The 26,542-nt window shown below is 34.4% G+C and overlaps 6 protein-coding genes across 6 annotated transcripts; 2 read left to right on the top strand and 4 right to left on the bottom strand.

Annotated features, from left to right (window-relative positions):
- Positions 1 to 7,423: 7,423 nt before the first annotated feature.
- On the bottom strand, positions 7,424 to 11,309 carry G6M90_00g080360 (uncharacterized protein; the record flags this gene model as incomplete). The annotated part of the gene is made up of 4 exons (XM_066131155.1): positions 7,424 to 7,427; positions 10,345 to 10,364; positions 10,425 to 10,840; positions 10,901 to 11,309. 4 exons carry the CDS (start codon positions 11,307 to 11,309, stop codon positions 7,424 to 7,426), a joined length of 849 nt encoding a protein of 282 aa, XP_065986986.1.
- A 2,285-nt stretch (positions 11,310 to 13,594) lies between these two features.
- G6M90_00g080350 (uncharacterized protein) lies at positions 13,595 to 15,199 on the top strand (the record flags this gene model as incomplete). Its single annotated transcript, XM_014683802.1, has 1 exon — positions 13,595 to 15,199. The coding sequence occupies one exon, from the start codon at positions 13,595 to 13,597 to the stop codon at positions 15,197 to 15,199; it is 1,605 nt and encodes a 534-aa protein (XP_014539288.1).
- A 1,969-nt stretch (positions 15,200 to 17,168) lies between these two features.
- Positions 17,169 to 18,254, top strand: G6M90_00g080340 (uncharacterized protein; the record flags this gene model as incomplete). Its single annotated transcript, XM_014683801.1, has 1 exon — positions 17,169 to 18,254. The coding sequence occupies one exon, from the start codon at positions 17,169 to 17,171 to the stop codon at positions 18,252 to 18,254; it is 1,086 nt and encodes a 361-aa protein (XP_014539287.1).
- Positions 18,255 to 19,701: 1,447 nt separating this feature from the next.
- Positions 19,702 to 22,329, bottom strand: G6M90_00g080330 (uncharacterized protein; the record flags this gene model as incomplete). Its single annotated transcript, XM_014683800.1, has 1 exon — positions 19,702 to 22,329. One exon carries the CDS (start codon positions 22,327 to 22,329, stop codon positions 19,702 to 19,704), a length of 2,628 nt encoding a protein of 875 aa, XP_014539286.1.
- A 954-nt stretch (positions 22,330 to 23,283) lies between these two features.
- G6M90_00g080320 (uncharacterized protein) lies at positions 23,284 to 23,832 on the bottom strand (the record flags this gene model as incomplete). Its single annotated transcript, XM_014683799.1, has 1 exon — positions 23,284 to 23,832. The coding sequence occupies one exon, from the start codon at positions 23,830 to 23,832 to the stop codon at positions 23,284 to 23,286; it is 549 nt and encodes a 182-aa protein (XP_014539285.1).
- A 1,103-nt stretch (positions 23,833 to 24,935) lies between these two features.
- Positions 24,936 to 25,734, bottom strand: G6M90_00g080310 (uncharacterized protein; the record flags this gene model as incomplete). Its single annotated transcript, XM_014683798.1, has 2 exons — positions 24,936 to 25,561; positions 25,620 to 25,734. The coding sequence occupies 2 exons, from the start codon at positions 25,732 to 25,734 to the stop codon at positions 24,936 to 24,938; spliced, it is 741 nt and encodes a 246-aa protein (XP_014539284.1).
- Positions 25,735 to 26,542: the final 808 nt, after the last annotated feature.

Here is a 26,542-nt window from a genome sequence, read left to right as displayed (position 1 = left end):
GTTATTTTAATATAAAATAAAAAATTATATAATATATTTATTATTAAATTACTTAAAATATATAATAAATAAAGCTAAAAAATAATATAAATAATAATATAAAATACTAATAATATATAAATAAATATAATAAATATTAAATATATTTAAATAAAAAAATTCTAAAATAATTATAAAATTAATATATTATAATAAATAAAAGCTAAATAAATAATATTATAAATAAAAGTTTAACTTTAAATATAATAAAAAATATATAATAAATTATAATAACTTAAAATATAAACAATATAAAAAAATAAAAAAATTAAATTTATAATTACTTATATTAAATATTTAATAATAGATTTTATTTTAAGTATTTATAAAATAAAATTAAACTTATAAAATAATATTAAAAAATAAAATAATAAATTATAAAAGAATTTATTTTAAAAAACTTAAAAAATAAAGTATATTATTTATAAAAAAGCTATAAATTAATATAAAAAAAATATTAATAACTTTTAATATAATTTAAAATAAATAAAATAATAAAATAATATTAAATATTAAAATTATAAAATATTATATTTATATACTTATAAATAATAATATAATAAGTAATTATATTTTACTTAAAATTATTAATTATTATTAATTATTATAAAAATATAAAAAAGTATTATATAAATTAATTACCCTCTAGAAAAGATAAAACCGCTAATATAAATTTATTTAGTAGCTTTAGCCTTATAAGCCTTTTTAGCCTTTTTAGCCTTTTTAGCCTTAGCTTTACTAGCTTTATTAGCTTTTTTTATAGCTAATTTTATAGCTTTTTTAGTATTATATTTTAGTTTAATATTTTTAAAAGCTTTTTTTTTTAAATTTTTAATTATTTTTATAACTTTTTTAATTTTTATAAAATTAAGATTTTTAGCTTTAAAATAAATATCCCTTGTATTATAAAAGGCTTTTAATTTATTAATAGCTATATTATTTACTAGGCCTTATTAGCTTTAACCCTTAAAGGTTATAATAAATAACCTACTTATATTAGGCTTATTTAATAGCTTATTATACTTAAAGGTTATCTTATTATTATTGTTTATAAATAGCTATAATAAATATTAGTAAGTGCTTATAAAAGATATATATATATAAGAGCAGTAACTTATAATTAGTTATATTATTATAGTAAGGTTTTAATAGCAGAAAAAGCAAATAATTTAAATATAAAATCAATTTAAAATACAAGAAAAACCTTATAAATATACTATATATATAAGTATTTTAGGTTTTTAGTATATCTTAGTGTAAATTATAATTATAAATAATAATATATAAGGTTTAATTATATAATAATAGCTAAGGCTATTATAAGGTAATTATAACTAGTAAGCTATAATATAATACTAATTATACTAGTATATTTAATATATTATAATATATAAATAATTTACTTTTTTAGTTTTTTATTATTTTTAGCCTAATATAACCTAATATTATTTTAGATTTTATACTTATATAATATTAATATTATATATATAATTTTATTTAATTATAAAGTAAATTAATTAAATATTAATATTAATATAAATTAATTAATATTAAAAAAAAACTTTTTACTTATAATAATAAAATTATTAATTAAAAAACTAATTATTTTAAAGTATAAATTTAAAATTATTTAAAAATAATTTAATTTAATATTATAAATATATTAAAATATAATTTAATATTAAAATATATTAAAATATAATTTAATATTAAAATATTTATAATTATAAAAAAATAACTTATTAATTAATTAAAAAATAAGTTAATTAAAATAAAATAAAATTTTAAGTTAATAAAATTAATAAAATTTAAAAAAAAAAATTTTTTTATTATAATTTAATTTATAAATAAAATTTTAAAAAAAAAAAACTTTTAAATAAATTATTTAAAAACTAATAATAATAAATAAATAATATAAAAATAATAAATATAAAAAAAAATAATTAAATTTATTATAATAATTTTAATAATATTATAAATTAAAATATAAATAATAATAAATAATAAAAAAATTAAAATTAAAATTTAAAAAATTATTATTATTTTAAAAAAATTTTTATAAATATAAATAAAAAACTTAAAAAAAAAAAAATAAAAATAATAAAAATAATAAAAACTTAATAAAAAAAAAAAAAAAACTTAAAAATATTTTTAAAAAATATTAAAAATATAAAAAATTATTTATAAAAGAATTAAAAATTAAATTATTTAAATATAATTAATAAAATTATTAAATTATAATAAAGAAATAAAAAAAAAAGGCTAGTTAATTACTAGAACCTACTAGTAATATAATTAATAGCTATACTTAGCTAATTAAATAGTAATATATAATTAAAAAAATAGTATATATATTATAATATATTAAATTTATTAGCTTAAAAGGTAATTTATAACTTTATATACTAGTAAAAGTATATATATAATAATAATAATAACTTATAATTATATAAGTTATACCCTAAAAAACTTAAAGTAATTTAATATAATATAAATTAATAAAGTCTTGACTTTTATAAAGCCTATTATCTTCCCTATAATTACCTTGTTTTGCCTTTATATACTTAATTTAAATAAATCGCTTTGTAAATAACGTAGCTACTAAAAAGGCTACTATTACAGAGAATATTAACAAGAAGAGGGATACGTTATTAAAGGCCAGGAATACTAAAAAAGTTAATAAACTTAATAAAGCAGCTAAGAAAGCAAGAAAAAAAGAAGAAATAAAAGGAAGAATTAAGAAGAATACTGTAAAGCTAATTAATAAAAAGTAGCTTTATATTATAGTTTTCCCTTTTATTATAAAGGGATTAATAAAATTATAAAATTAAATTAATAAATAAAAAATTAATAATATTTTATAAAATTTATAATTTAAATATAAAAAAACTTAAAATATTATAAAAATATATTAATAAAATATTAATAAAAAATTATATTAAAATATTAATATTAAAAGCTAAATACTTAATTATATTTATTTTAAAAAAAAATAAAAAATTATAATTAATAATAAATTATTAATAATTAAATATAATTATTATAAAAAATAAAATATTATTATTATTAATATTAAAATTATAAAATTAATTATATAATATAAATTAATTTATTATAATAAACTTAAAAAAAGTATATAATTTAATTTAAATAAAAAAAAATTATAAATAAATAATAACTTTTAAAATAAAATTTAAATTATTTAAATACTTAATAATATTAATAAAATTTATTAATATATTAATAATATTTTAAAAAATAATTAATAATATATTATAAAAATATTTAAATAACTTTATAATAATATATTTTAATAATATATTAATTTTTTTAAAAATCTTAAAAAATTATAAAAAATATATATATATAATATTAAAAATATTATAAAATATTAAATTATTATTTAAATTAATAAAATATAAATTTTATATATAAAAAATAAACTTTTTAAAATATATAATATAATTAAATAAAATATAAATAAAAAAAATAAAAATTAAAATAATAAAAATTTAATTAATATTAAAAAATATTAAAAATATATAAAGCTTTAAAAACTTTATAAATTATTATAAAAAATTTATTAAAAATTATAATAAAATTATAATATTTTTAAATAAATTTATTAAAAAAAGATAAATAATAAAATTAAAATAATAAAATATAATATATTTTTAATAAAATTAAAAAACTTATTATATTTAAATTTATTTTAAGAATTTTTAATTTAAAAAAAAAAATAAAATTAAAAATTAATTTATTAAATTTTATTTTAAAAATATAAATTAAATAAAAAAATAATAATAAAAAATTATATTTTATTATATTTTATTTAAAAAAACTTTATAAAATAAAACTTAATTATTTTATTTATAATAAAAAATTCTTAATAATTATTAATATTTTTAAGAAATTTAAATATTATTTTATAAAAAATAAATATAAAATTAAAGTATATATTAATTATAAAAATATTTTTTATTTTATAATAATATAATAATTAAATAAATAATAAATTTAATAAATTAAATATTTTTTAAAATTTAATTATAAAATTATTTATTAAAATAAATCTAAAAATAAATAAATAAATACTTTAAATTAAAAAAATAATTATAATATAAAAATATTTATAATAATAAAATAATTTCTTAAAATTAATATAAATAATAATTTTTAATAAAAATAATTAAATATTATATTAAAAATATAAAATAAAAACTTAATATATAAAAAAATCTAATAATAAATAAAAAAAAAAATTAGGTTTATAAATATATTAAAAAAATATTTTATAAAACCTAAAATTATTTTAAAATATTATAAAAAAACTTAAATACTTTTAAAATTATAAAAAAAATATATTAAAAAAATATATAAATATTTAATTTATAAATATTAAAAAATTTATAAAATATTAAATAAAATATAATAATAATATAATTTTTTAAAAATTAAGAAAATAATTAAAAAAATTATTAATAAATATATATAATATTAAAAAAGTAAAGTTTTATAATATAAATTATATAAAAAATTATAATTATTATTAATATTAATATAATTATAAAAATTAATAGCTTTTAATTATATTATAAAGCTATTAATATTAAAAAAACTAATAATTAATATAAAATATAATAATATATTTATAATTATAAATAAATTTATAAAATATAAATATATTTTATTATATAAAAAAGTAAATAATATAAAAAAACTTATATATATATTTTTATAAATAATAATAAGTAATTATAAATTATTAAAAAAAATTATATTAAATAAAAAAAATATATTTATTTTTAAATTTTAATAAATACTTATAATATAACTTAAAATAAATTATAAATTAAGTATTATATATTATTTATAAATAAATAAATAAATAAAAAAATTAAATTAAATACTTAAATAATATTTATAATATTATATTAATTATTAATAAAATAATTAAGTTAAATAATTATTTATAATATAATTAATTTATAATAGCTTAATATTAAAATTAATAAAATAAATATTAGCTTATATTAATTATAAATTTAATTTTAAAGTATTTTAAATATAATATAAAAAATTATAAATAAAATAAATAATATTATAAGTAAATAAATTAAAAAAATTATATAAAAAAATATAATATAAATTAAAATTTATATAAAATAAAATAATATAATATTATAATTATAAAAAATTAAAAAAATTAATTTTTTAAAAAAAATATAATTTATTTATTTTAATAAAATATTAAAATAATATAATTAAATAATAAATTAAATTATAAAAAATTAAAATTATTTATTATTAAAAAATAAATATTAATAAATAATTATAAACTTTTATTATTAAAAATTATAAAAAATTATTTTATAATATATATTTTATTTTTTAAAAAAGTATTAAATAATATATTAATAAAAAAAAATATTAAAATTATAAATAAAATAAAATATAAAGTAAAATAAATTTTAAATATAAAAATAAAAAATAAAATATATTAATATTTTATTAAATAAAAAAACTATAAAAATAAGAAAAATATATAAAAACTTATAAAATACTTAAAAAATTATTAGTATTTATTATAATAATATTATTAATAGCTTATAACTTAATATTAAATAAAATACTTTAATTTAAAATATTAAAAATATTTTAGTTTTAAGTATTTTAAATAATTTTAAACTTTTATTATTAAACTTATTTTAATTTATACTTTTAAGCTTTTTTTTTTTTTTTTTTTTAAAAAAATAAAATTATAATAAGCTATTTTTAAACCTTTTTTATATAAATAATAATATATATATTAAAAATATATTAAATAATTTAAGGCTTTATTTATTTTTAGTTAAGTTTTATAATACTTTTTAATTAATAATTTTTTTATTAATTTCTTTTTTTTTAAGCTAATAAAATTTCTTAATAATATAATTTATTAAAATATATTAATAATATATATTATAATAAGAAAATCTTATATATATAATTTATTATAAAAATATAAAAACTATTATAAAAATAACTTAAAAAATAATAAAAAATATAATAATTAATACTTTTAATAACTTAATAAAAACTTTTTTTTTTAAAATGATAATTATAAAATAATATTTTAAAATTTTATTTATAAATAAAAATAATAATTATAATATAATTAATAATAAAATAAGATTTTTTAGGTTTTTTTATATAATTAAATATAATAAAAAAAAATATTATAAAAAAATAAAATACTTATAATTAATAAAAAAAAAGGTAAATAAAACTATTTATAAAATAAAGCTTAAATTTTAAAAGTAAAACTATAAAAAAAGAAATATTATATTATAACTTAATTATAAGCTATAATATAAGTTATAAGTTAAGCTAGTTATATAAGCTATAAAATAATATAAGTATAATAAGTAATAAATTAATAGTTAAAATAAGCTATTAATAAAAAAAAGTTTATTAATTATTTAATAAACTTTAAATAAATTAATAATATATATATAATTATAATTTATTAAAACTTTAATAAATAATAAGTAAATATTATAATATATAAAAACTTTTAAATTTATTTTATAAATCAATTTTAATTTCTTAGCTTTTAATATAAATTATTATATTAAATAAACTTTACTTATAACTTTTTAATTTTAATTATTTAATTATAATTTATAATTTATTATTAATATAATAATTAATTACTTAAATTAATTATTTTAGTTATTTTATTAATATAAACTATAATTAGTTTATCTTTTAGGAACCTTAGCTATTATAATAACTTTAAAAAAGCTATTATATTAGCTATAAAAAGGCCTAATAAGGCTAGTAATACTAAGAGTAAAGCTGCTAAATAAATTTATATTAGTGGTTTTACCTCTTCTAGAGGGAATTTTATTAATATTAATATTTGGTTAATTTACTTTATAGTTAAATAAAATTATATATATAATACTAGTATTATATAAGCGTAAAATCTAAAATAATATTAGGCTATACTAGGCTAAAAATAATAAAAAACTAAAAAAGTAAACTATTTATATATATATTATAATATATTAAATATACTAGTATCCCTCCGCAATAAAGGGGAAAACTATAATATAAAGCTACTTTTTATTAACTAGTTTTATAATATTCTTCTTAATTCTCCCTTTTATTTCTTTTTTTTTTCTTATTTTCTTAGTTATTTTATTAAATTTATTAATTTTTTTAATATTTTTAGCTTTTAATAATATATCCCTTTTCTTATTAATATTTTTTATAATAATAGCTTTTTTATTACCTTTTTAGGCTTATTAGCTTTAATCCCTAAAATTATAATAAATAACTTACTTATATTAAGCTTATTACCTTTTTTAGTACTAGTTATAATTATAGTTATTAACTGCTAACTAAGTTTAATATTAGTAAGCTATAATACTTTAGGGAGTAATATAAAGCTAAAAACTTATAAGTAGCTACTTTATAAAGTAATTTATTTAAATTAAGTATATAAAAGTAAAATAAGGTAATTATAGGGAAAATAATAGGCTTTATAAAAGTTAGGTATAAACTTTATTAATTTATATTATATTAGATTACTCTAAGTTTTTTAGGGTATAACTCACGTGGTTATAAGTTATTATTATTATTATATATATACTTTTATTAGTATATAAGGTTATAAATCACTTTTTAAGCTAATAAATTTAATATATTATAATATATATACTATTTTTTTAATTATATATTATTATTTAATTAGCTAGGTATAGCTATTAATTATGTTATTAGTAGGTCTTGGTGATTAACTAGCCTTTTATTTTATTTTTTTATTATAATTTAAAAAAAAAATATACTAGTATAATTAGTATTACACTATAGCTTGCTAGTTATAATTACTTTATAATAGCCTTAGCTATTATTATATAATTAAACCTTATATATTATTATATAAACCTACTAATTTTATAGCTATAATTTATATTAAATCACACTAAAAACCTAAAATACCTATATATATAATATATTTATAAGGTTTACTCTTTTTTATATTTTTAATTAATCTTATATTTAAGTTATTTTTTTACTATTAAGACTATAATTAATTATAAGTTACTACTCCTATATATATATATCTCTTATAAGTATTTACTAATATTTATTATAGCTATTTATAAACTATTATATATAAAGTATATACTAATAATAATAAGATAACTTTTAAGTATAATAAAAAGCCTAATATAAGTAAATTACTTATTATAACTTTTAAGGGTTAAAAGCTAATAAAGCTTAAAAGGTAATATAATTAATATTAAATTAAAAGCTTTTTATAATAAAAAAAATAATTATTATAAAGCTAAAAATCTTAATTTAATAAAAATTAAGAAAAATAATAAAGCTATTAAAAATATAAAAAAAAAGACTTTTAAAAATATAAAGCTAAAATATAACTTTAAAAAAACTATTATATTAGCTATAAAAAAGCCTAATAAAACTAATAATATTAAGAGTAAAACTACCTAATAAATTTATATTAGCGGTTTTACCTCTTTTAGAGGGGATATTTATAATTATAATAAACTAGCTATACTTATTATTATATATATATAATTAGGGAATAACTAATATTTTAGGCTGAAAGTTAAACTAAGTAATATAGGGTATTCTAATAATTTTATATATATTATATATAAGTAGGTTTATAATTTAAGGTTAAAAAGGCTTATACCCTAAAAAAGTATAAATATAATAGTAGCTAATTAGCTTATTATTAGAGCTTATAATTTAGGTTTAAAAACTTTTATTAAATTTTTATATAAACTTAAAATTATTTATTTATATTTCCTCCCTTTTAAAATAAAAAATACTAGTAAGAAAAACTGAGTAAGAAAAAAAAAAGCTAGCTTTTATTACTATTATTTAATAAATAAATCTAAATTTATATAGCTTAATTATATAGCTTTTATTTTATTTATTATAAAAATAATAAATAATAATTATATATTAATATAAAAAATAATAAAAACAAGAAAAAAATAGCTAATATAAAAGTAATATTATAATTATTTAAGTTTAATTTATTATTTATATTATTATAATTATCTTAAATAAATATAGCTTATATAACTAATATAATTATATTACTAGGGGTAACTTATTGCTTTATAGCTAAAATATAATAATTTATAAAGTTAAATAATAATAATTTATAAATATATATAGAATACTTAAAAAGTAAATTATATTTTTTTAAAAAAAAATAATTATTTTAAATTTTAAATTTTTTATTATTTTATTAGATATTATTAACTTTATAACCTAATAAATATATCTAAAATATTATGAAAATATATTAAGTATAAGTATATTATTATAATTTGTAATATTAATACTTATTATTTTTAATAAATAATAGTAAAATATATTCTTAGGAAAATCTAATAGTAAGTATAATATATAAAAGTATAAAATAGCTTATAAGAAGCTAGAAAATAAAGCTAGGCTTACCCTAGTAAGTATTTAGAGCGTTATAATATATTAGAGGTTTAAATTTACTATAAGTAGTATATATACTAGTATATATATTAAAGTTTTATATAATTAGAATTTATATATACTTTTATAAATTCTAATTATAATAAAATTTATAAGCAAAAATAAAGTAATTAATTATAAATATATTATATAAAAAAATCCTAAAAAATAATAAAATATTTATTAAAAGTAATTAAAAGCTTTTTAATATAAAAGTATAATATATTATATATTTATTAGAAATAAAATACATTTAAAACTTAACTTATTACTCTTCTTAAGTATCTCCTTAAAGTATAAGTTATTACTAGTAACTATTCTTATCCTTATTTTTATTACCTACCTGCTAAGTCTTTTCTGTAAATTTTCATAAGCATTCTGCTTTTAGAGCATTCCCGACACTATAAAAGCAATCAAGTCCCTGACAGCGCTAGCAAGAGTAACAGTTTGCTGTCTATTAGTGATTACTTGCGCACACAAATCTGTTAGCCTGTCCGCCGTTATGGGTATAGGGCGTTCGCGATTTAATTAATGACAGTTTTTATTTTATTGGTGCTGCGATACGTCATAATTGTCTAGTATATATCTACTGGGCTTTCTATTCCTACTGGCTAGCCATTATTCTCTGGTCACCGCAGATATTTACCCTTTGCACTGTGGCGCAAAACTGCTTCTACCCCCAACTCGCAATGCTTTTATTACTGGTCTCGCGTTAAGGCAACATTATTCTGGCATCGAATCATATCTCGTATACTTGGCCTTGACTCCGTCTAGACGCAATGTTCAGACCCGTCACTGTGGGTGTGGCACTGCTTTCATCATTAGTGCTTGAGTTGCATTGAGGTTTAAGTTACCAAGGTTTCACTCACCGAAGACGCAGCGGTAGCAGTAGCAGTGGCAGGACTGCCGGATACTGACTCGGCCGGACTCTTTTTTGGCGGTGGTTTGCCAGTGCAGCCGACGCCGGGGGCGGCAACATCGTGAGCCCATACATCGATGGCGAAATACTGCAACGCGTCCATATCAATGCCACTCTTTTCTGGCTCTGTTTTCGCAAGCTCCAAAAGGTCCGAGTAATCATCTGAGAAATGATTTACTATGTCTTCATTGACAATCGGGGCATGAAATAGCCTATGCATTAAATCTGTTGCCCAGAATAATTCAAGCCCAGACCCAGCTACCGTGTGGCCGAGGTTGCAGACTGATGAGAGGAGCCGATACTCGGCTGCAAATAGGCAAACATTGACCTCGGAAGTGGCATTAGGTCTCCAGTAAGAGCCCCAGTCTGGAAATGTCAAGTATTAGTTCATGCCTCAAGTACTATATTCGCGGAGTGCTGAAATACCCTTGTGTATGTCGCAATTACTGTCGGGGTCGTCGCAGCGAAACAGCATATCGCTCTTATCGGCTAGAATAATACGATCATACCATCCGATGGCATGAGCCGTGGAGCCGTTGCCAAAATATCTTTGGGTAAACGTAGATTTATGACCCCATCGCAAAAGGTGGTTGCGTGCATGCTCAGACAGCTGGACCATTTCATCTAGGCCTTGATTGATCTGTGCCCTGAATGAGCTATTACAGGACTCATGAATAGGGATTGTGGCCGTCCATCCTGATGACCACTGATAATTCGCCGGCGTAGGGGATGCCTTGGCAGACGCATCAATTGTTGGTATTAGTTCGTCGGCCGGGCGGCCAAGAGGAGAGGCCCAAATAGGAGACAGGAACAACAATGCAATAATTGCATACATCTTGATGATCATAAAGATAAGATCGAGAATTTGATGAGTTTGTTGTATTTGTTATTGTCTTGGATTCGACTGCCAAACGTCCCTAGCTTTATAGTCACTGCTCTGGCCTTTGGGCGATTTCTTGTGTCGCGAGTAAATGGCGCAAAATCTCTGAAAATATGGATACTTGTAAGCAGAAATACACTAGAGATGAACATTGATGAACTGATCAAGTCGATTTTACCGGGAAGGCCTGACTTGAATACAGGAAATTTACTTGGTTTATTGATCATCAGGGTGCATGTATCGTCAATGCATGAATTCCTGGACCTAGGACCCATGCCATCAGGGTGCATTCACCTCTACTTGAGGCTCTCAAGATGGCAGCAGCCACGTGGTAAGGCCCTGATCTCGAAAACTCGGCCTATCCGATTCCACGGCGCAATGTGTATTGCATTGCCTTGTTATAAATTACTACGGAGTACGTCACACCTCAACTCAGCAACCGGCTTTATCCTATTCTCTCATTACCCCAGAATAACCTCGCCCGGATTCAACATCAACCCAGGAAGCGGAGTGCATCCGATGTAACCAGCGAAGAGCATGTGAATACTGTACGTGGACTTGCGCTCTCAAAGACTCAGCCGGTAGAAGTCGGGGTCGTAAAGCTGCCCGACATCAATCTAGTCCTGGATCCCGGGACATCATCGATGACACCTCTGGGGCCTTGGTTGATTACTTCCCGAGGCGAACCAAGCTCACCGGTCAGGGTGAATCAAAAGCTTTGAGGAGCAAAGTCCGGCAGTTGCACACTTATCATTCGTGTGGTAGGTGGCTTTTGACCGCGTGGCGTTGCAGGCTGTATGGGCTGAAGACAGGGTAGAAGTAGTTCCTGGATATACCATACGCCGCCGAGAAACGACAGTCTAGCATTGCCCTCATCAATAGAGTACGACGACTTGGGTTGGTTTCTACGAAAAAGGACACGCACAAGGCTTGCGTCGCATCTCCACTTGACAATTAGTGTGACATGTTGCGGGCGTGGATTTGATCCCATACTCTTTTACTTTGGCATGGGGAATAAGGTCTAGACTTGGGACGGGCCGCTCGGAGCTGGGATATCAGGGACTCGGGGGTGACATGGTTGCCAGTATGGAGAGAATCACGGCAGTTTTAATTATGCCACGAATAGCACTAAATGCGGCACTTCTGAAACCTCGGCCTTGCCACTCTTTGGTGGCGCCGACGGTGTATTTGATAGATGATCGTGCTTCCTCAGCTTCGACTTTGGAGGAAGATTTGGGAAGCCTACAGGGACAACAGTTTCACATATATAATATGAGTCGAGTTCCATTACAGAAACGATCTTCGGCCCTCGTTGAACAAAGGGATAATGACGATGGTGCCGGCAGAGCTGAAAGCTGGCTGCTGCAGCTGAAACTCGTAAAAAGAAAGCTCATATCCCTTGAACGTCCAAGGGCCTCGACTGGAGTTTATTCAACCGACAGTTGCCTGAAGCATGCGGTTGATCATATGTACGGCGTCATGGGGCAAAACAAACACTCCTTCCGCGACGAGCTATCCCGCATCGCACACCAATAAATGACTGCGTGATGAGACAACTATGCGGGCCGTTTTCGAGGGATTGCTTGTGAATAACTCTCGAAACTTGCATGTACGTCGCGTTGTGAACGTACACTCAATTGATGGCATTAGCCCACACTTGCATCTGTCTTAAACATTCGTTGCATAATACAACCTCCACTACCTTGCCTCAGCCAGCCTCTCGGCGCCTGGAACGGGTTCCATGATAACCATGGGCTGAAAGTTCCCTGCCCAACTGTCACCAGACCAGACAAATCTGTGGCAAAGTTGCAATGGTGGCGTTATAAAATGATTGATCAATACTTTGCACCGATAAACGCACAGCCAGTGATACCCCGCAATTTCCGTAACGGGAACCATCTAGAGTGAGGAAACCAAGAGAGATCTGTCAGCCATGATTTGTGTATTGTGTGTTGTATGATGTCTGTCCATTTTCTCTCCAAAGGGCCTATCCAGCTACTTACTCATTTAGTAGCATCGCTATATCCTGTAGTAACATTGCTTTTTGCGTCGAGTCCGGCTTCCTGTTGAACACTTAATATTCGTTCTAGTGCAATGCTGTAAAAGCGACGTATATAAAGAGTCGATGCCAAAAGAACTTACAAGAGACTACACTCCTCTGCTTTCTTTTCTTCAAAACTATTCAAAAAAGCTCTAGCGGATAATTAAATTATATCTTTCCGTGAAAAGGATCCATCAATATGAATCGGTTCGTGGCCGGCTTCATTGCCGTCGGAATCTTCTGCCTCCCTCCCATCGCAGCAGATCCAAACCTGCCGTGCTCTTCTGCATATCTTATACAGAACAGGGATACTGGTTCTGGTTTAAACGAGTTGTACGAGGTGGACTTGGCATCTGGGAAAACGACCCTGGTCAATGGCAATGTCAACGCTGGGCCGCCTGGGTCCGCTATCAATGCCATCGGGTTCAATTCCCGGGACAGCTTCATGTACGGAACGGCAACGAATGCCGCAAATGGAACACGCAATCTGATTCGCGTTGGAGCCGGGGGTAAAACCACTGTGCTGCCGATACAAATCTCGTTTGACACCGTTGTCGGCGACGTGGCCGCCAACGGACAGTACTACATCCGTTCTACCGCGGGCGTGGGCAACGTGCCATGGGCTCAGTTGGACCTTTCCGACTCCAATTCTCCAACCTTTGGCCGGGTGGTTGCTAGCGGAACGAGCGACTCGCTTGGCTTGGCTATGTTCGATTGGGCCCATGTCCCGGGGGCGGGTGACTACCTCTGGTCGTACGGCTTCATGTATCCAAACGAGGACAAGAACGTCTTGGTCCGGTGGGATATTCAATCTCACGCCTACGTCAAGGTGAGAGACTTGGGGATATCCGGGCGATATGGGGCCATGTATGCATCAGCAGACGGCTATCTCTATGGGGAGGAGAGCGGCTCCGGCAGCATCTACAGAGTCAAGGTCGCCGACAGCACAGCGCCTGTTAAATTTATTGCCAAAGGCCCGGCAAGCAGTGGTAACGACGGCGCTGGGTGCGGCGGTCCTCTTGCTCCTCTTCCTCCTACCGGCCCTCTTTCTCCTCTGAAATGCTCCTCCTCCGGCTATCTCATACAGAACACCAAGCCTGGGTCGGATCTAAATTGGCTGTATAGCGTGGACGTATCCGGAATGGCGACACTGGTTAACAGTAATGTGAATGCCGGGCCATCGGGGTCACATATTAATGCTATTGGGTTTAATATCCGCGATGGCTATATTTACGGAACCGCGACAAATTCGGCCAACCAAGCCCGCAATCTAATTCGCATTGGAGACGGTGGTATGGCCACAGTACTGCCATACAAGATCCCGTTTGCCACTGTCACCGGTGATATCGCACCTGACGGGCAGTACTATATTCTCCAAGCTTTTCAACCCGATGGAGCCGCAACGTCGTGGGCTCAATTGGATCTTTCGGATTCCAAGTCTAGCACTTTTGGCCTCGTCGTTGCTAGCGGAACCAGCGACCAGATCTTGCCCATCTTCGATTGGGCTCATGTCCCGGGGACGGGTAACTACCTATGGTCCTTTGGTGTCACAAATACAGGCAATAATTTCTTGATCCGTTGGGATATGTCAACTCACATATTCACAGTCATTCGGGATTTGGGGGTATCCGGGAGGTTCGGAGCGGTATATGCGGCTGCCGATGGATATTTATATGGCGCAGACAGTATATCCGGGAACGTTTATAGAGTCAAGGTAACGAACAACACATCTCGTGGCGAACTTGTTGGAAAGGGTCCGGCAAGCGATGGGAATGATGGCGCCTCATGTCCTGTAGCTAACTAATTGAGTGAACTTTTGACCGCATAAATCATAGGTCAGGACTACAGGCGAGAGCCCAAACCGAGCCACTATCGGGCTTGGCCTGTTAGATTAATCGTAGCATGCTCGAGTATAAAACCAAAGCCTTATAGCCTTTGCATTTGCATTATAGTGTAGGAAAAACCCCAACGATATACATAGTGTAAAGGGGGAAGAACTTATACGAGGCATCCTAGAACATCCGCCGTTCGCCACTTCCAAATTTCAAGATTTAGCCACTCTAATAGCTTCCTGCCAAGGAGTAGATATCACCCCAGCTTAGTGCCTACTGTCTTGGTCGGTAGCATCTGATAGATTGAGACTGTCTGTCCAAAGGTTTTACGTCTGTTGGACCCGGCTTTGAGTGCGGAGACCCAGGCGGCAGGCGGCAGTCCGTTTCCTTGCGCGACCGGATATTAATAAAATCAACAATACCAAGTGTGAAGAAAGGTACGTACTTGAACAGGAAGCAAGCTTGTGCCTTATTAATAGTAATTTTACTAATAGTGTGAGCGCTATAAACACTTTATTACCAAAATAAACTTAACAAAATAATTACTTTAAAAGACTTACACCCCAGGTCTAGGATTTACACAGAGACCTTTGATATATTGTCTCTCTAGGTGTCCTGGCCTCTTTTCCCTCACGACAGTTGCCTGTGTTATATAAGACCACCAATATATACCTTATATAAAAGCCGCGCGTATTAGGTTTAACAACTTAAGTGAATTTAATTAACTAATAATTTTAATACTAATATTAGTAGGATTATAAAATTATACTTACCCTAATAGTAAGTAGGGAAGCCGAGGGCTATTCCGCTAAACTAGTAACTCTAGCTTACCCAGGCGTTAATCTCTCAATTTAAGAGTCTTATAATTTTATAAATTATTCGGAAGAAAAATAAACCTAGCCACGCTAATAGGTATAAATTCGTATAAATACCACGTTTGTCGATCCCCTTGGCTGAAAGTAGCTTATATATAAGCTTATATAAAAGGAGAAAGCAGTTTATTTAATAGTAGTAATATATTAATAATAGATAAGCTTCTGAAAACAAGACAAAATAAAGCCGGGCCTCGCAAGTATCTCTTTAGCTGTCTAGTAGCTTATAAAGACTGCTCTGGCACATAAACTTCTTACGTAAGCGAGTCACCTCAAGCTACTAGGCAGCTCAAGAGATGGCAATTGCTACGTCCTTGGTACTAGCACCTTAGCGCTACTAGCAATCACGACGTGACTGTTATAGGTAGCTGCTATTTAATTAATTGCAGTCGTAATCTCGTGTAGGGCCCTGTTAATTAATTGTAGCTGACACCCGATTGTAATTGATTGGTTGATTAGCAAGCCTGGCTACCTAGCTATACTATTTAAAACAAGATAGGTTATACTTACAATTCGTAAGCTTTTTGTGCCCCTATTATAAGTCGATACGTCAACTACCGGTACGTAGTTATTGGTCCTGTTTATTAGCAAATTTAAGCCGTATAATATACACCGACAAAGCAATAATACGCATAAGGCATAAACAAGAACATGACTCAAAAGCTCTACCGGAATAGGAATAGTAAGCTTTTTTTGCCCCTTTATAAGTTAATATATTATCTAGCAGTGCAAAGTTATTGGTCCTGTTTATTAGCAAATTTAAGCCGCATAATATACACCGACAAAGCAACAATGCGCATGAGGCATAAACAAGAACATGACGCAAAAGCTCCACCGGCATAGGAACGAAAAACGGGGCTGTAGACATGGCTAGTAGGCTACTAAGAAAAGCCAAGGGCAGCACTTGACAGGTTCAGCCCAAGCTTGACTATAAAAGGTGACAATAGGCTCGATATAGTCTGTCCAGATAGTATTCGCCAAAGGACTCTTTTTTCCTGTTCAATACTATTTATTATCCCTACTACCAAGTACTCTTTTTGTGTCTTCTGTCAAATTTCAGGCATCCACAATGAAAGCCGCAGCTGTCACCCTCGCGTTTTTGGCCGCACCCGCCTTCGCGCTTGCATCTGGCCGTCCAGGAGAAGGCTTCCGAATCTTGAGACGTGCAGAAATCCCGGACGGTACCTGCATTCAGGTAGTGGGGACTACTCGGTTGAAATGCGAAAAGGAGCGTAACAAGGGAGGGTCTGAAGATTGTTATCTTGTCGGCCAGGATGCCGGTATAAAATGTTTGGTGGACTCCCGCAAAGTTCCAGAGACGAGCGACGCAGTTCATATGCAATGCCAAGCCGAGGCCGTCAAGAGCAGCAAAGTCTGTTATACCAAGGGCTCCCAAACAAGGTGGAGGCTTTGTTCTAAGGTAGGGGTCAAAGCCTACAATGACTGCGTGAAAAAGGACAAGGTCACGACGACATCCGGGCAAAGCCAAAGCCCCGCCATCTGGGACGATTTCTGCAGTCAGGCATATGATGATGCTATATCGAAAGCCTTGGCAGACATGAACGGGTCTTGGACAACCAGGTTTAACCCTTCTGCCGGCCAGGATGCCAGTTTAGAATGTTTGGTGAAGTACAGCAAAGTTCCAGAGGCGAGCGGCGCAGTTTATATGCAATGCCGCGCCGAGGCCTTCAAGGGCGCTAGAGACTGTATTGAAAAGGGAAAAACGCCCTGGAAAATTTGTTTCAATGAACAGTCGAAAGCCTACCCTGACTGCGTAAAAAAGAACAAGGTCACGACGACATCCGGGCAAAGCCAAAGCCCCGCTGTCACCGCCAGCACCGTGGCTAGTACGTCGACGCAATCTAGTTCAGGAGTAGCTCAGCCGCCCGCCAAAGTGCAAGCTCCTCAGGATCCTCCTCGGGATCCTGCCCAGGTTATAGAAGACAAGCTCTGCATCCCAAAAAAGGCGCCGAATGGTTTCGATGACATGCAGTCATGGAATAAGTGGGGTTTAAATGAGGGTGCATGCAGGAGAACTATTGCGCAGTGTGTTTTTGAAGAACAGAAAAAGAACCCAAAGGTCAAAAACTTTGATGGTGTTATCGAGTGCATGGACAAGAGGCAACGTTCAAAGGACTTCGATTACGGCTTTTGACGTGCCTGACAGGCCCTTCGTGCCAAAGGCTTGAATTGTAGCTGCTTTCGGGTTTCAACTCTGATGGAGCTCTTGTCTGCCAACCCCCGAGTTTTGTGAAGAGTGTCACGGCGTACACAAGGGCAGGAAGGGTGGCTGAATCGTCGTTTGCAGGCTCAAGTGACTTGTTGCATCTTAGCTGCTTAGGAAATATATGCTTGCACAGCTTTAACTAGTTAGGAAGAATAACAAATAGTATGATCTTTATCACGCGTATATTTATACGTAGTCTTGTAGTATCGTGGGACATATTGGCTGTCGTGTTTCTAGGAACCCTTGGATAGTTTTATTAGTTACACTTTGAATACGCCTTTACTTAACCGAGATAGTAGTCACTAGATTGAGACATGAGAAATTAAATTTGTTATTTAGCTTTTACGAATACTCGCCCGTAGCCTTTCGCGATAGAGCCGGCTTACTATACTCTTGCTTATATGAAGCCGCCCATGTTATATCTCCATCTTTTTTTTTAATCATTCGGTTTCCACTACCCAATAACCTGAAGGTGAGGCAATATCGTGGTGCATCGCGTCGTATCACCAATATCATCTCTGCAACCGTGTCCATGACGAGTCATAGGCCGAACAGTTGACCCTTTACCCAGTTGGCCAGCCCAGTGGCAATTCGACACGGGCATGGGTTCGTTGGTCTTACAGCAGTACTTCTGTTCTCTTCCATCCTCATCGGGCTTTGCCTCGTCCGGATGGCATGTCTCCCTGGCTCGCGCATATGAGATGTGTGTATATTTTCCTCGACGTAGCGCTTGGCGAATGTTGCCGCGACTGCTGTAGCCTTGACTGTGGACTGATGAATATTTGCAAAACTAAAGGTCTACTGCTCAGTATCACACGACACGCCTAGTGCGCATGGCTCAAACTGACACCGTCGTGCGAAGAATTCTTCACTGGAAAATGTCAGCCGAACTGTGTCGAGCGCCCAAAAACCCCCGTTGGACCGGGTAACCCGCTCTCAAACAGAAGGTTCTAGGCCATGGCCGGATATTCGATGCCGTCTTCTTTCTCTCACGGCATTACACAGGAATCGGTTACTACGAAGGTGAGAACGACCGATCTAAATGCCAGCAGACGTCTGCGTTAAGACCTGCCTGGCAATTGATGTGTTTGATTAGTGGTACCCATTCGTCACAGCACAAGTTCCTCATCAATTTCAGTGGACGCTCTCACACATTTGAACTCTGCCTTGCTATATTGATCCCCCACAGCTGTGAAATTACCGCAGGGCCCTTACTTGCCGAGGGACAAGACGCCCGCGATAATGCGACGACTCTTGGCGTGGAGCTGGAACTGGTGCACGTATTTTTGATGACTCTTGTATAAAAGCACATAGATAAATTGTACCACTGACCGGAGCGTCCAGGCAGTTTTGACTATGGCAAGATACGGCTAATTTACATGAGAGAAGCAGTCGGGGCTCTCTCACGTCCCCAAGAATCCAACACGTTCTTGTACGCGGCGGCATAGTCGTTTCCAAACAACTTCAAATCACAGTAGAGATGCTGGATCTGGAAGAACACTTGAGCCCCATACTCTCCCAAGCGACAATTGTCAGATCGTCGTGAGCAAGTGATTGCCTCCTCGAAGAATCGCTGGTTCTGGAAGCTTCCCTCGGAGCAAAAGCACTTTCGCATGTTCTCTCCCGACTCCTTGTTGCAGTCTGTCTCGGTCTTCTCCCTCTTGGCGCAGATCTCGTCGGCATCCTTGCGCTCAGGGGCCTTGCTGCCAGAGGCGCATTCGCAATCTTTGGTTTCAGACTGGCTACCAGAGTTAGAGGGAGTATTGCTGCCAGTCTGGCCACCAGGGGTGCCGGCGGAGTTCTGGGCAGGAGCATTAGGAGTCGTCTTGGTGCCGTTCGGGCCAGGGGCAACGGTATCGGCACTGCCGCTGGGGGCATTTTGGGTGCTGGGGGTCTTTTCAGTGCCCTGGGGAGTGTTGGGGGTATTCATGGTACCCTCGAGGCTGGAAACGACAGTCTCGGCACCACCGCTGGGAGGATTCTCTGTGTGCTGAGTGTTGGGGTTCTTCATAGTACCCTCGGGGCTAGAAACGACAGTCTCGGCACCGCCGCTGGGAGGATTCTGGGTGCTAGGGGTCTTTTTAGGGCCCTGGGGAGTATTAGGGTTCTTCATAGTATCCTCGAGGCTAGAAACGATAGTCTCGGCACCACCGCTGGGAGGATTCTGTGTGTTCTGAGTGTTGGGGACGTTGGTAGGGCCATTATCAGGAGTGGTAGCACCGCTGGGGACATTGACAAACTCATCCTCATCATTCGACACAGCGGGCGTGCTATTGTCAGCAGCAGGCTTGTTGTTGGGAGCGCCAGTTCCGGTACTGCCACTGGGGACGTTCTCAGTGTTGGGCGTGTTGGTAGAGCCATTATCAGGAGTGTTAGCACCGTTGGTGAGATCTTCATTAACGCACTCATCCTCATCATCCGATATAGCGGGCGTGTTGTTGTCAGTAGCAGGCTTTTTATTAGGAGCGCCAGTTCCGGTACCGCCACTTAGGATATTCTCAGGGTTGTGGGTATTGGTAGAGCCATTGTCAGGAGTGTTAGCACCGTTGGTGAGATCTTCGTTGTCGCACTCATCATCATCCGACATAGCGGGCGTGTTAATATCAGCAGCAGGCTTGCTGTTAGGAGCGCCAGTTCCGGTACTGCCACTGGGGATACTCTCGGTGTTGGTAGAACCATTGTCCGGAGTGTTAGCACCGCCGGTGAGATCTTCGTTGACGCACTCATCCTTATCATCCGACACATCGGGCGTGTTAACAGTGGTGCCGGTAACAGGCTCGTCAGAAGTACCAGATCCGGCGGCGCCATTGGGGGCCTGGGGCTCTCCAGAGGCGGGCTTCTCGGGAGGAGGAAGGGGCTTCTTATTTCCAGGAGCCGCAACGACGTCGGCTTCGGTACCGACGATGTCCTTCAGTTCCTTTGCACTGTTATCGTCCTTGCTGGCATCGTGTACGGTGTCCTTGATCTGGTCGAACTGCTTCTTGTTCTCCAGCATGGAGACGGGCTTGTTATTGTCAATTCCGTTGTTCTTGTATTCGATATAGAGATTTCCCTGGGCGTCCTTCTTGGGGGCGCAATCAATGATGACCCAGATGATATATACGTGGCAGGCCTTGCCGTTGATCATGATAATATGCGCGACATCAGCGCCACCGTTGGAGCCAGAGGCAGGGACAAGCGAGCTCGAAGGTGACAAAGAGGCAGTGGCTGCTGCGGTAGAATCCCCGGACGTGACACGCACCAAGGTGGTGGGCTGCGAGCCAGCAGCTGAAGGCGTGGTCGTAACGGGGGCAGTGTTGGCTCCAGAGGGCTTGTTGTTGACCTCGACGGCAACATAGGCGGGAACGACAACCTGCCCAGCCAGGGGGTCACTGATATCGGCATTGACGGTGTTGTCGTTGACTCCAGGGTGGAGGGCAGCGGGCGTAGATTTGCCCGGGCCCTGCTTCTCCGGGACGGCAACACCGGCCTGTTTATAGTAGTCCCTAGGATTGCCGATCTGACCATCCAGAGAGTTGCCAGCAATGACTCCCTTTGGCGGTGTCCAGTCTTTAGTAAATTCTTTGTAGTCGACAGCCACGTCGTCGGACTGGCAGTACTCCTTGTCCAGGGCTCCGAAGGACTTTTTCCAGAAATCGCGCTGGTTGTCTGGCTGCAGACCGTTCTGAATCTTGCATTCTGAACAGGCAACAGCGTCTTGCAAGAACGAGCTTCCCTTGCCGCAGATGCAGTCTCGCTGGGCCTTGCGCTCCTCGGCCGTTTTGGCCGACTTAGGGCAAGACTCGAGAATCTTGAGCTGCGAGGCGCAAGGCCAGATGAGACCACCGGCGACTGAGGTGTCAATCTTGTGGCAGGCGTCATACTTCCGTTCTTCCTGCACGTTCGTCAGGACATCCGGTGGAATAATGGGGATGATGTCCTCGGCGGGATCCAGAGTGGCAACTTGGGCTGCCACGCTGGTCGCGAGCGTGGCAGCGCTCAAGGCCGTGACGAGGTACTTCATAGTTGATACGTTATTAGATGTAAAATTAGTAAACCAAAAAAGGAATATGAAATAAACTTGTAGCGAGCGCGAGTGATTCGATATCAAACACTTGCGGAAACCGCACTGAATACTAGATTATATAGAAAGTGTTGGTCGGTATCCCACACAAGTGAAGAGACGGCTCGAGCTCTATAATAACGCAACTCGTCCCAATCCTTGCTGCGGTACCGTTCAATACAGAGCCCGCGTCGTCAGCTTCTAGATTCGCGGTACGTTTGCATCGTATAATTCATATCCATCACTCTACTTGCCTGAATAGCGGAAATAGCCGAGGGCGCTCAAATTGCCACGCTGCTCTCTTTTATGCGCATAAATTGGGAAAAAGAGAAGAAGAAACAAGAAAAACGCCAAGCACTGACCTACTGTTAGGTCACTGCTATTTCACCATGACTCTTTGACAGACACCAGACTGGCTAGTCATTTTTTCCCGCGCCTATTACTATTTATGCATACATGTACTCGTGCCATAATTATACATGCATACGCCCGTGGGGAGAAGTGATAGTGTGCCTGAATCAGGGTATTATGCAACGTCGCCCTTGTCACGCCAGATCAAGCTTGGCACCCACTCCAATTCGTCTTGTGGCCCGTCCCAAGAAGAAATATATAATATGCACTGCATAATCATGACATCCTTTTTTGGGTCTGGTACACACATATTAGGCTGTAATCCTACTCCGTACGCCCGGTGGATATGCCACCGTAGAGCAAGGTGGCCATTATGCAGACGATTCATGGCCGACGGCCGTGCTCTTTTTCTGATGATGCGTCATGTGTTGTTTATTTTAATTTGCCGGATCCAAGCTAACCCTCCGGGAGCGAAAAACCTGCTTGCTACATCAACTGAAACGGCGCTGGATGGAAACACTTAGGAGCCGAGAATACACATGGTAGACAAGGGAATGGCAAGGATTAAACGTGCACTCGCCGGTGGGTGTAGAGACTCGGGCGTTGGATTGAGAGCTGAAAAGCGCCAGCAGCTTTTACATCGGTGGAATATGATAAGCGTCCAAGCCTAAGCTCGGTAGGGAGGGATGACATGGATGAAATCGAAGCCGACATGGTTCCTGGTGAAGAATAGCCATATAGAGGGGCTCTCGGGACCGGACCCTCGGAAACGTAAATATTGAGAAATAGTCTTCTGTTCTCATGTGGGCCATCTATAAAGTGCCGCCTCGGTGCCATCTGCTGCACGTCTGCGACCTTGGCCATGAATTGTATCGCTCCGGACGGCGGAAGGGGTTTCAGAGCAAGCTGAAAAATGTACCATTCACTGGCCGGGGTGACGCCGGCCCCCTTGGCCGTCCCCTTGGCCGACCCAGGGTTCTGCCCAGTCGCCAGGTTGCCGTCGAACACCGCATAGGATACAAATGGCAGCGTAGCCTTGCTGTACTTGGCACCGCATTTCTGGGACTCTTGCTCGGCATTGTAAGGCACAAGTTTGTTCACGCGGGCAAGCATCCGTGGGCTCGGGTAGCCACAAACCCGTCGGATAGGACGGGTCGTGTCAATGCCACGTTGGGGACGACGTTTAAAATGCCCCTGGCCATGATAAAGCCGCGTCCAAAATCTTGCTTCCGCTTTTGCTGACCTTTTTTTTTTTGACTGCGAGCAACATTATCGCGAGCTTTTATATGCTACAGTAGTATTCTCAAAGTTGTATGAACCCTGCCCCGCCCCCAGTGGCCATTCTACGATGATATATCTTAATATGACAATGATCTGCGGCCAAGATTGGCTATCATCCCAGTGGTCTGGTGAAATCGCTGGCTATAATGCCTGCAGCGTGACGTTGCCGAGAGGCGTAATGGAACTTTCCGATGGTGTAAAACCGGATTGTGAACCCCCAGGATCAGCGGCCGATGTCCGTCCCTCTTCTAGCAATGCCCCGTCTTCCGTATTGCGTTTGGCCTCCTGCGCCTGGCATGAAACGTTGCCGGCAACTCGTAGTTTGTGGTGGAATGCCTCTTTTCTGTCGTGGATGCCCGGCCAAGCCTAGCCTCCCTGCGGTTCCCAGATATCTGCCGCCAATTATTGAGCCTGGCAACATATTGCGCGGGACCCGCCATCATCTAGAATACAACAAAGTCCAGGACATGGAAGCAGTAAGGCAAGGCGTGGCAATCATCAGGCTTGTCCTGGTTGTCAGATTGCTCATCACTAGGCTCCAGAATCATGACTCATTCTCAGAGCTGCAAGAGGAGATAAACAACCTCCCTCAAACCTTAAAAAGAGACATAGGATAAAATTCCAAGTTTCAAGGAAATCAACAGCTTCAAATACCTGCAACTGCTGTCAAACCCATGGGGGTGAGCGAAAGCTATATGATGTCACCGCTTCCGCTCCCATTAGCCGAGGATGACGACTAATGAAGCTGCACGCCTCCCATGACAGTACCCATTCTCAATCAAGTACTTTTGTATCATTTAAAATGTGCTCAACCCTTCTCGGCCTCTTAAAACCGGTCATCTGTGGGCCCTGGAGGAAGTGAAACCAGGCACATCAAGCAGGAAATCATGGTTGAATTTTCTCACCAATCTCTTACGTGGGCATTCGCACATTGTCTAATAGAGCTCTTGCCTGGCATCCGTAGGCGCCTCGTGGATTCGCGGCTCACTAAAACCAGGCACCTCGTATACGGGTCTCTCGTCCTCGATAGGGAATGCGGTTGACCCGAAGTCACGGCTGTTGGGCGGTCTTGAAACGTGGAGAGGCTTTTGTTGCCCTATAGGACGGTGGCCCACTGACGGGACGAGAACCTTGTCGCTTCTTTCTTGCCGATGCCTCTTGTTCCGAAAGAAGAGGAAGACCATGGTCCCGATCAAGGCGAGTGCTACAACGCCGCCGATAACGCCACCAACTATAGGTGCAGCATATGAACCATTGGAATCGTTACTGCTCGTCGTAGGTGTGGTGGGCGAGGCACTGGGATAAGTGACGACAGTGGTGGTCGATAAAGGACTGGGCAAAACTGTAGCAGAGGATGTGCTATTGGCAGCTTGCCCCGTGTTCTTGCAATAGTCGCTGTTTCCCACACTGACCGTTGTACATCCGTAATAACAATAGCTGATGACCTTGATGTCCCCGCTGGGGCCTCCTATACAATCGAATAGAGTATTCGCGGTGACCTGGGCACTGGTGTTCAACGACTGCGCTTTCAGCGCCGCGTCAACTTGGTCCGAGTAGTTACCTATGGGATTGGTTTGTATTTTAGCCGCGTGATTGGCATGATCGGAATATATACGTACCAATCTGCAGGAGCGTGGAACCGCAGTAGGATAGACCCGGCTTGCAGTTGTCTCCAGAGATGGATGGCACAAGACAAGCTATAACAGCAAGGGAGAGGATGAAGGTGTTGACCATGATGACCTTTTATCTGGATTTTCCAAATTAATTATACAGCCTAGTAGAACATTCAGGTAAACTATATAAAAGAGAGTATGCCGACATGATAAAGGGAGGGCGGCGATTGCCCAGTGCCTGGGATTTTCTTTTTCAGACGAGGCGCAGCTGAGCAGCCGTTAATTGATCTCGATTGTGGGTTGGCGTGAGGGCGTCGAATGGCCATGCTGTGATGAGTGCTTGCAAGTGCAATGGCGCCAAGCGAACCAACATTGAAGGGCGAAAAGCGCCGAGTTCGCGAGCTGGCTGCTAATAAACTTTGAGTACTCCAGTCCGCAGTACAGTACAAGCTGACATACAAGCCCTTCCGAGGTTACCATTACTCTCAGCCTTGAGCCTTCAAACTCTATAATCATATTCACCTAGACCTACTCAGCCACCTGTCCACTAAGGGATGCGGCCTAGTTTCCGTCTGTCACACGGGCTTCACGAGGGCTACGATGACGGGACCCATGGTAGGCGGCCTAGATGCACAAACGGTCGGGCGACTCCCGAATCATGCCCCGATTTCGCCGTGGCATCGGCCCTTCAATACGGGCGGGTGCCGTATGGCCAATGGGCTGGACGCATATTGTGACTACATGTACATACATACATGTCGGCCGGTATACTAGCCCGATCTAGCTAGAGGGAAAGTGTCAATGCCAGTCACATGCGTACCCTTGATGCCGGATGTGTAGCCTATTTGACACAAAAACGCGACTTCCGCTGTTTAATTTAAAATGACGGGAATAATCCTACCAGGCTGGCCGTTTATCCGAGCTATCTA

Source organism: Metarhizium brunneum, chromosome 4 (assembly GCF_013426205.1).
Source record: "Metarhizium brunneum chromosome 4, complete sequence".
In the NCBI taxonomy this organism is placed as follows: domain Eukaryota; kingdom Fungi; phylum Ascomycota; class Sordariomycetes; order Hypocreales; family Clavicipitaceae; genus Metarhizium; species Metarhizium brunneum.
Note: the sequence above shows the minus strand (reverse complement) of the source record. Positions and strands in the feature narration are given on the sequence as shown.